The sequence below is a fragment of the Sander lucioperca genome, chromosome 15 (genome assembly GCF_008315115.2).
Source record: "Sander lucioperca isolate FBNREF2018 chromosome 15, SLUC_FBN_1.2, whole genome shotgun sequence".
Taxonomy (NCBI): Eukaryota; Metazoa; Chordata; class Actinopteri; order Perciformes; family Percidae; genus Sander; species Sander lucioperca.
In genome coordinates, this window is record NC_050187.1 from 6,550,001 (window position 1) to 6,560,000 (window position 10,000).

The 10,000-nt window shown below is 39.5% G+C and overlaps 1 protein-coding gene across 1 annotated transcript; it reads left to right on the plus strand.

The window, feature by feature from the left end:
* The first annotated feature begins 2,159 nt into the window (after positions 1-2,159).
* On the plus strand, positions 2,160-6,209 carry LOC116052850 (G-protein coupled receptor 4-like). The gene is made up of 4 exons (XM_031303685.1): positions 2,160-2,194; positions 2,300-2,432; positions 2,986-3,173; positions 5,678-6,209. The coding sequence occupies exons 1-4, from the start codon at positions 2,160-2,162 to the stop codon at positions 6,207-6,209; spliced, it is 888 nt and encodes a 295-aa protein (XP_031159545.1).
* The last annotated feature ends 3,791 nt before the right edge of the window (positions 6,210-10,000 follow it).

Genomic DNA, 10,000 nt, shown 5'->3' on the forward strand with positions numbered 1-10,000 from the left:
GACAGCTTTGGACATTTCATTTGGGTGTTTCAGTGTTTTAAAGTAACTAAATCTTTGGTAGAGGAAGAATGAAAGAAGAAAATGATATATAAGAATATCAATGAATGAGAAAGTAGTGTTTAGACATGTTAGGATAGGAGTCCATATATCTAGAGTACATTTTACTAATGATTATTATAATTATTGATGTTGTTGCTGATGTTGTTTTCCAGGGAATGATGACAGCTGAGATATGCAAATACCTTTGTGTTGTGACAATATGACTGTTGATAACGTGTTATATAACCAGAGACAGAACACAGTCAGTTAATGATGTTTTAGTGTGAAATGAGAAGATTAATCAGTTTTTCTTCGTCTCTTTTAAGGCGAGACATTGCAGCATAAAGATCATTTTTACAATTTATTAATCTTCCATCAGATGTCTTTTTTCAGACTAATGGAAAGAAAACATTGATGTTACTACACTTTGTCTGTTTATTTCTGTAGATTTCTCCTAAAATCATCAAAAGTTAGCATTGTATAAAGCCTCCTTTGCATCTTTAAACATAAGATTTCAGAAAACTTGTAATACAACAACATTCTTTCTGAGAAAGTCATAAATTTAGTTCCTTATGTACAAAACCTTTCAGATCATCTAAATCAGTATGTTGTTTTCTTGTGAATCGGCCCAATTCACAGCAATGTCTCTTCATAGTCCAGATACTTCTGATAATATGATTCTTAGCTAGAAGTCAGCTCTATGTTCCCACATTTCTACGACATTTTCAAAAATAGGTCTTGTGTTCCTACATTTCCTTTCAATTTAAGCCCTATCCTCCCACAACATTTTTAGTGTTGGGGTTAGGGTTAGGGTTAGGGGTTAGGGTTAGGGGGATAAATTCTGATACCAATTTATGAAAAAGGAAATGTGGGAACATAGGACCTAATTTTGGAAAATAATCTTAGAAATCTGTCTCCGGTTGCGGAGGGGTAGAGGGTGAAAGCTCAAGCTTAAATATCTCTTCATTTGGTTGCCGCAATTTGCAAAGGCACAAACTGGAACCATTTTCTCATATTAGTCCTGATCTAACTCCAAGCTCCGTCTGTCAGCTCTGTGAGCTCCTCCCCTGCTGCCGTTGCTAGGTTACCTAGCTGTTGAACTCTTGAACTGCAGCTCTGCTCGCTCCACTGTGGTGTCAGGTTACAGCTTGTTGATACATACTCATTACTATGGAAAGAACCTCGGCAAATCGTTTTTTTTGTGGAAAAAATACATTTTGGAATATTGGATTGTATGAGATCGGCATTCGACTAGTGTGGGCTTTACCATAAACCAGGAAATAAACAGAGGTTATGGATTAACACAACTTTTATGGCTTTCTGTCACATCGACTGCAGTCAAATTCGCTGTGTTCCCTTGGAAGGAATAACTGCACATGGCTAAGCACTTGTAATGGCATTTTGAGCACGTTTAGAGGCTAAAAACACGTTTAAAACTTTCCCCGTTTAAGCCCTGTTTAAGCCTGTTGGGTGCTAACGCTAGCAGGAGGATAACTCGGTGTAGGCAGCACCGATTGGTTTCGTTTTTCTTGCTACTGACAGTACTCCTAATTTACAAACAACAGAGCTACGGGTTGGAATCGACCGGAATTCTCCTTTAAGTGAGATCTCATCGTATGGTCACTTATTCCTAATATGAATTGTTTCACATGAAACCTAAAATGCCAGATATTGATTGGATGAGATTAAGTTTGTCTGTCTGAGTTTGTAAATGGCAGCCTGTACCCTTTTGTAGTGTGTACATACTATTTCTCATCAAACTCTGATAAAATTCAGTATATATACGTCTGTCATATGTTGCCACCCCTCAAAAGTTCCTGCCCCCCTCTCGCCACCCCATAAATATTTTTCTAGATCCGCCCCTGACCGGGACAGTTAGGTTACAAAAGGTAACCCTCCTGCAGCGACAACAGTTAATGAAACAACTACAAAAAGACACCAAACAACCATTAAAAAGACACAAAACTATCACACAAAAGATACAAAGAAACTACAAATCTGCTCAAACAAAGGTCCCTGGAACATTTTCATGCTAAAATGTTGATTTATTCAAAGAAATTTAAATTCCAAAAGTCCTTTCTATAACCTGATCTCCTTACCTACAGGTTACCCTCTGAAGAATGGAGGTTAACAACACTACACAGGACAACAGCACCTTTGAAAATGTTGACTACGATGGTTACACCAACAGCACCAGCATATTTACCTCAGGCTCCCATAATCTCACCAAGAGCACCTTCGACTGCCACTACGACTACGATGGTTACACCAACAGCACCTCCGACTACAACGAGTACCTTAAAGTTGTATTCATCAGAAATGTGGTGACGTGCATCATCATTTGCATCGGCCTTCCTTTGACCTTCGTTGCCATCTACTCTCTCTACTCTCTGGTATGAACATTAGGAATGAGATTTATTGATTTACTGTATGTGTCTGTAAAGGATCTTCATCTGGGTTGGGCACCAACTTTCATTTCATTTCATTTATTATACAGGAAAGGATTAAAAGTAACATTAAGTTACAATAAACGGGCCTGACTCAGTTTAAAAACTGGTTTCCAGCAGGTTCCTGTTCTGCAGAAACATAGAACACAGTTACAGTACATGAAGACAGAAACACTTGTACAGGACATTAGTCAAGTTTCAGAGCTTCATGTCCTCTTCTTGTCCTGTGGGTCACCTAAACGTCTATTTAGTAACCCCCCCCATGATCTTTCCCTGACCCTAAGTGGTTTTACCCTGCACGTTGACAAATTACACCATAGGGTCCTGACCAAGTGTCAGTATTTGACGAGTTGGGAGTGAGAATATGTTATCATATCTGATGTTCCTGAGAGCACAAAAGAGTTTGATAAAAGATGTAAAAAAACAACAAAAAGCTGGCTGACTGACTGCAACTGCTGAGCAGAGAGTTCAGATTTATTCTGATTTACTTTTCCTGCAGGTACGAAATGATCACGTTGCTCCCATCTACGTCATCAACCTTCTGATTTCTGACCTCATCCAGTTCTGCTGCATTATCTGTGACATGGCACGCCCTGAGAGCCGGATGATAAACAATATCTACTATAATATTTACCGCTACAGTCTGATGACCAGTGTTTGCTTCATGGTGTGCATCGCCCTGGAAAGGTATCTATCTATCCAGCCAGGCTGTTCTCATGAACCATTCGTACATATAGCTCTGAAAACTACACGGAGACGCTTTTTGGTACAAACGCACATGTTTAGCATCGTTTTGGCCGATCATCGAAACGAATCCTGTAAACGCGCTGCCTGAAGACGCATTTTTTTGAAACCTGGTCCCAGGGTGAAAAAATTCGAAAACACCGTCTTCAAAAACGTCTTCGTTTGGGCGGCGTATCGATGATGTCTTGAAGCCTTGGAACGTATGTGGTTGCTATGGTAACAACAGGCAGACTCTCCGTGCTGCCTTCAGCAGCTAACGTTAGCTAGATGGCTTTGTAGACAATGTACCATGGATGTGTTAAGCAGTGTTCTGCTAAAAGTTACCGCAACAACAATGGCTTCTCTTTAAAGTGGTACGACAGTTTTCTTGGATAGAATCCAGTGTAAATAAGGACGAGCTTTTCTGCAGCATGTGCAGACATTTCCCAGGAGCTGACAGCCAATCAGAGAGAGGAGTGTGTTTGAGTGCTGGTCCTCACAGAGGTAACATTAAGTAAAATGTGTCTCATGCTTCTTGCGTTATTATTTAAGTAACCTAACCTAGTAACCTTCCTATTTAGTAAGAAATGGTGAACACTGATGATGGCTTCTAGCTGAAACGTGTTTGTGTTTTGCCCACATTAAATAAGAAGATAACTTATCTGTGAGTGACGTAGTTTTTAGTTTTCTTTGATCCTGTCACTGTTTGGCACTTTGCTGCCCACTTTTCATTATATCTTTCATAATTCAAACAATGCTTGTCTGGAGGTTTTCAGTCTTTGATTTTCTTTTACTGCTGGTAGCGCATTTGCTGCTCATGATCTGACCATAGTCCTGAAGCAACAATGCTGTTATGAATGCACAAAGGATGTTACATGTGTGATTTCTGTCTGATGTAGGCTGTTCTAGGTATGTCATGCAGTATGTAAACACCTTCTCTGCTGTTTGGGTTCAAGTTTAGTTGCCACTTTGTGCAATATAATAGTTAATTTTATAACAGTGCTGTGCAGAGCCAATGCTGCTGGTTCTGCCGGTGCAAATATATTTTAGCCTGAATAGGTTAAAATCGACAGGTTTTTATCTATATTGTTGTGTACTCAGTGGACTCAGGCTACATCCACACTGATTTTAACCCTTGTGTTGTCTTCCTGTCATCCCTATCTCAATGTTTCAGTCACTTTTTTCAAAGTTTTTTTTCCATTGTTTTTGTCACTTTTTCAATGTTATGGGTTCTTCTTTTTGACGCTTTTTTTTGCGGTTTTGACCGTATTTTTTTTTTTATTTACATTTTCAAAAAAAAGTTGAAAACGGGAGGACAACATGAGGGTTAAGCAGCATTTATTATTTTTAGGCCATTTTAGGCCTTTATTTGTAGAGGACAGCTCAGATTTGAAAGGGGAGAGAGAAGGGGAATGAAATGCAGCAAAGGGCCGCAGGTCAGAGTTGAACCCGCTCTGCTGTGTCAAGGAGTAAACCTCTATATATGGGCGCCCGCTCTACCAGGTGAGCTAACCAGGCGCCCGGTTAAGTTTTGAGACAAGAAAATCCTTCTTTTAACACGTCTGACAACACGGATCACATGACCGTTCACACAAACTGGGCATGTGCGTGTGAATGGTCAGATAGAACTGACTGACGTGCGTCCTCGTTTCCAAATGTCTCCGTTTTAGTTTGTGTACAAACTTTTCAGACTGGCCTTTGTTGGTTGAGCATGTTGTAGACAGTAGGCTACTGTTGCTGTTTTTTTCAGTTTGTCCGTTTTGCTACTTCTACGTCTTTTTGAAAATGGCCCACTCAGAACTCTGTACTGGCCGCCCAAAATACTATTTCTGCCTATGCCACTGATTGGTATGTATTCTGTGTATTTATTACTGTCAGCAGCACATTGACTGCTGCTGTATAAGAACCTGAAGATCCTCGTAGGGAGGAGGTCGGGGGGGATGTTTGGCTCCTAAAACACAGGGCTTTAAAGAGGGGGAGCAGAGTTCATGTCCCAGAAGAAGTTAAAGAGAAAACTTAACTAGTCGTTTTGGTGTCTAAACTTAACTCTTGTTGCCTCTTCTAACATTGTGTCTGCTAAACTCAACTGCCCCGACCGCTGAAAGGACCATCATCTCACGGTGCTTTGTACCCCGTGTTTCCCCGTGGAGATCTGATTTCCCTACCTAGACCTGAACCAAACCTCATCCCTAATCTTAACTACAGAGGGGGGGTATGCATTTTAACAGCAAGGAAACACTATTCAACGGGAGAACAGACTTCAACACAACACGGCTCAAAGTCACCTTTTGTCAGCTCTGTAGCCGGCCGCCTAATTTCGTACGATATCATATGAATTGTTGTGTATACATTTTCATACTGTATCGTCCAACCCTGTTCATGAGAATATGTTGATCCAGCATGTGTAGCTCCTTCTGTGTCTGACCGTTGTATTATTGAAATCTGAAGCTGTTTATCTTGTATTTCAGGTATTTGCTGATCGTCTTCCCACTGTGGTACCGCTACAGACGAACCATCAAGTCCACTGTGGTGATCTGTGTCGTGGCCTGGACCCTTCCTGCTCTCTACTTTTTTACTGTTTTTTTTGCTGATAATTTTAACATCCCAACAATCGTCATCCTTGTCTTTCTGTTCCTTCCCTTCCCACTGCTCATATTCTTCTGCTGTGCGACTCTCAAAGCCCTGTCTGCCTCCGTCTCGATCCTGCCTGAGGAAAAACGACAAATTGTAGGAACTTTGGTCCTGATGCTGCTAATTTACACTCTGCTTTTCCTGCCCCGCATCATTGTGATGTTAGTAGATTGTTACACAAATGGCCCATCACTACTTGATACTCTCTCCTACCTGTCTTCTGTGTTTGTTGAGCTGAATCCTCTTGCAGACTTGGTTCTGTATATCTTCATGAAGAAAGGGGCCCTAGACAAGATGTTGTCCTCTGTGTGTTGTTGCAGAGTTGAAGATGTCAGCAGTCTGGAAAACAACACTAACAGAGAGAACTAGAAAAGTGGACTCAGGCTACATCCACACTGATTTTAACCCTTGTGTTGTCTTCCTGTCAACCAACTCAATGTTTCAGTCACTTTTTTCAGTTATTTTTCCATTATTTTGGTCTCTTTTTTCAACATTTTAATCGCTTTTTCTGCTGTTTTTGTCACTGGGTGATTATTTTTGACCTTTTTTTTTTTTCTTTTTACATAAAAAAACGTTGAAAACAGGAGGACAATATGAGCGTTAAGCAGCATTTATTCATTAGATTTTTTGTAAAGATATGTTTTTTTGACAGCTCAGATTTGAAAGGTGAGAGAGAGAAGGGAAGTGACATGCAGCAAAGAGCCGCAGGTCAGAGTTGAACCCGCAGCCGCTGCGTTGAGGAGTAAACCTCTATATATGGGCGTCTGCTCTACCAGGTGAGCTAACCAGGCGACCGGTTAAGTGACAATTTTTGAGACAAGAAAATCCTTCTTTTATCACATCTGACAACACGGATCACATGACCGTTCACACACACTGGGCATGTGCGTGTGAATGGTCAGATAGAACTGACTGATGTTCGTCCTCGTTTCCAAATGTCTCCGTTTGTGTCCGTCCAGACTACAAAGATACCCTCGGAGTTTTTAAACCAAAACGGGGGGGCAGCAGTGTTTCCAAATGTCTCCGTTTTAGGGGCTCATCTTTTAGGGGCTGAGATTTTTTCTAAATTCAGAATTTTTTGTAAAATATCCAGAATTTATTTCTCTAATTATTGGATTTTTGTTTTACATTTTGTAATTTTTTTCTACCCCTTTTTTAATGATCTTTTTCATAAATTTATTCTTAATATTCAAAAATTCTGAGTTTTTTTTTTTTTTTTTACAAAATATTTGACTTTTTCCTCCAAATATTTAAACTTTTTCCTGAAAATATTCTGAATTTTTCTTCTCAAAATATTCAGATTTTTTTCTTTTCGTTGATCAGCTGCGGCGCTGACTGGGGCAAGGCAGCAGCAGTCGATGGTTGTATAAAACAGACAATAAAAAAAAAAAATTTCAGAAATTGTAAAGTCCCTAACATAGCTGTCATTTAACTAAATGTTTTGTGTTTTGTTCGCCCGTTGCTCCTAGCCTTCTAGTTTTTGTTCCTAAGTCTCTATCCTGTGAATGTGAAGTTTGACTGTTCCGTTTTCCTAAAGAAAGTAGGCATCGTTCACTTTGTCATTTTAAAGCTCAAACTATCTAGTTTTTATTAGGGATGCACCGAATCCAGATTTTTGGGGTTCGGCCAAATCCACTGGTTGAGATTCTGCTGAATCCTCGTCCCATCCTCAGTCCATGAACACAGTAAACACATTAATGAAGTAAACAGTGACTGTCCTTCCTTTGCTGTACCTGAAGTTGCTGCATTCTGGCTGCTGTCTGTAGATTCCTTCATCACAACTTGTATTCTTCCAGATGTTTCATACCAGATGTTGTAACAGCGGTGATGTTGTGTATAGTTTAGGGTCCTCGCCACCACCAGACTAATCAGCATTGAGAATTGAACATGTAGCTGGACTTGAATGGCCTTCGTTTGACTGAAAGTACTGCCAAACTACACTTTTTCTGCTCACCAGTTCCATTTCCACTTTCTCACAGCCTACTGCATTGAACGCTCCACCTACGTAAACACCTTCCCGTAATCAACGGCGCCGTCATTACGGCGACCAGCGTAGCGCGCAGAGTGAAAGCGTAGGGGTCGGTTCGCTGGGAAAAAAATGTTTCAGCAGAAACCCAACCCGGTCAAAAAGCCCAATATTCAGCCCAATCAGAAGCTGAATCCTGGATTCAGGGCATCCCTGCACAGTCATGTTTTGATCACAACATCTTGTATTTACAAAGTTTGAAATTGTAGCAATTATTATTATGTACAATGAATCACATTTTAGAGGGCCTGAACTTCCTCACCCAACAATGCACATTTCTATATAATAATAATAATAATAATAATAATAATAATTATAATTATAATAATAATTTATACTTTATTAATCACGCAAGGGAAATTACAATGTTTTCACAATGTTACACACAGGCCTGAAATACACACACATACAGAAACACACACACACACACACACACACACACACACACACACACAGACACACGCACACACCCACACACACACACACACACACACACACACACACACACACACACACACACACACACAGACACACACACACACACACACACACACACACACACACACACACACACACACAGTTTGCAGTTTGCCTCCTTTAATAACTGACATCTCTCTTCCACATAACAGGTTTGTCTTGTCTAGTTCCACTAGGTTCAGGGCTGCTGTGTGCGTTGTGTTGTTGTTATGTAAAGTATTTTAGTTAGAGAGGATTTTGGTTTATCTTTTTGTTTTCTTAGAGCTGTAGTAGTAGTCTTCCTTTTGAGGATCTCTTTTTGTTATATTCCTTTGTTGATTTCCACAGCACCCATACACATACACACACATACACATACACACACACACACACACACCCATACACATACACACACACACACATACACACACACACACACACACCCATACACATACACACACACACACACACACACACACACACGTACACACTCGCAGACACACACACACACACACACACACACACACACACATATACTGGTTTATATGTTTTATGAGGACCACTTTTATAGCCATCACTTGTGGGGACCACCCTTTCTAAAGGTGCTAGAGGCATGAAAAAAATCAGGTAAACTCACCATAGCTTTGTAAGCTTATACACGACTTTAAACATCTGAATTGATGAAGTAATGTCAACACCATCATATATTGGGACTTGTAAAAAAATGATTTCATTGTTGGTGGGGACCTCATTTGCATGTTATTTACATAATTCACACAATTTCCATCGTGATTAGTGGGGACTTTGCAAACAATAAATTAAATAAAGGTTTAATTTACAGATTTAATCTAAGTAGAATGAAAAGATGGATAAATAGTACATTAATAACAATGTTTTTAATTCAGCTTAGCTTAGTTGTTTATAGATAACGAGAATGAAGCTTGTAAAGGTGAGTGATTCAAACTCTCACTTTTGCAATCACACATCTTCACAACATAGCAAAACATATGATTAATTGATATCGCTAAATTTGATAGGAATATTTAAGAGATTAAAGTAAATATTAATATATCTCTCCCTCCTAACCGGTCAAGGGAAATCGCCGCCTACCATAGAAACGGGTCTGTTTGACATGCCTGCCTGTTAAAAGAAAGGTTTAACACAAACACAAATATTGCATCTTGCTGTTGCTCATGGAGGAAGTGATTGGACTTTGTAAATCATAAAGTCTTGGAATGTCGTCTAGACCTATTCTGTATGAAAAGATAACTTATAATGATTTGGCAGTATAAACAAAAGCAATTAAAAGCTCTCTACTCATGTACAAAATATTTAAAGAGCAATTGTCCGAATATTTTCCAACCCAAGTCATACCGACAACAAGACAAACCTTTTTAAAACCATTTACTTTCCCCTGTTAAAACTATTATTTCTTTAATTCCATAATTTCTTTTTCGTTATATTTCTATTCACAGTCAACACCATAGCATCAGCTAACTACTCAATCATCTGACACTAAGTACCACTATAACAACACTACCACTTAAGGCTGTAACGATAACAGCATCACCACAATACTGGCGTGGTGATGTGACACTACCGTGGCTATGACTTCATCACCGAAATTTAAAAAAATGTATACTATATACAGTATATATTTATTTTTTTGCTGGTGAAA

Excerpts from the sequence above, each read along its gene's own strand:
- LOC116052850 (XM_031303685.1), top strand. The coding sequence starts at position 2,160 with ATGGAGGTTAACAACACTACACAGGACAACAGCAC. Across the intron at positions 2,195-2,299 it reads ACTACACAGGACAACAGCAC|TGGTTACACCAACAGCACCT; the intron begins CTTTGAAAATGT and ends CTACGACTACGA. Across the intron at positions 3,174-5,677 it reads GTGTGCATCGCCCTGGAAAG|GTATTTGCTGATCGTCTTCC; the intron begins GTATCTATCTAT and ends CTTGTATTTCAG.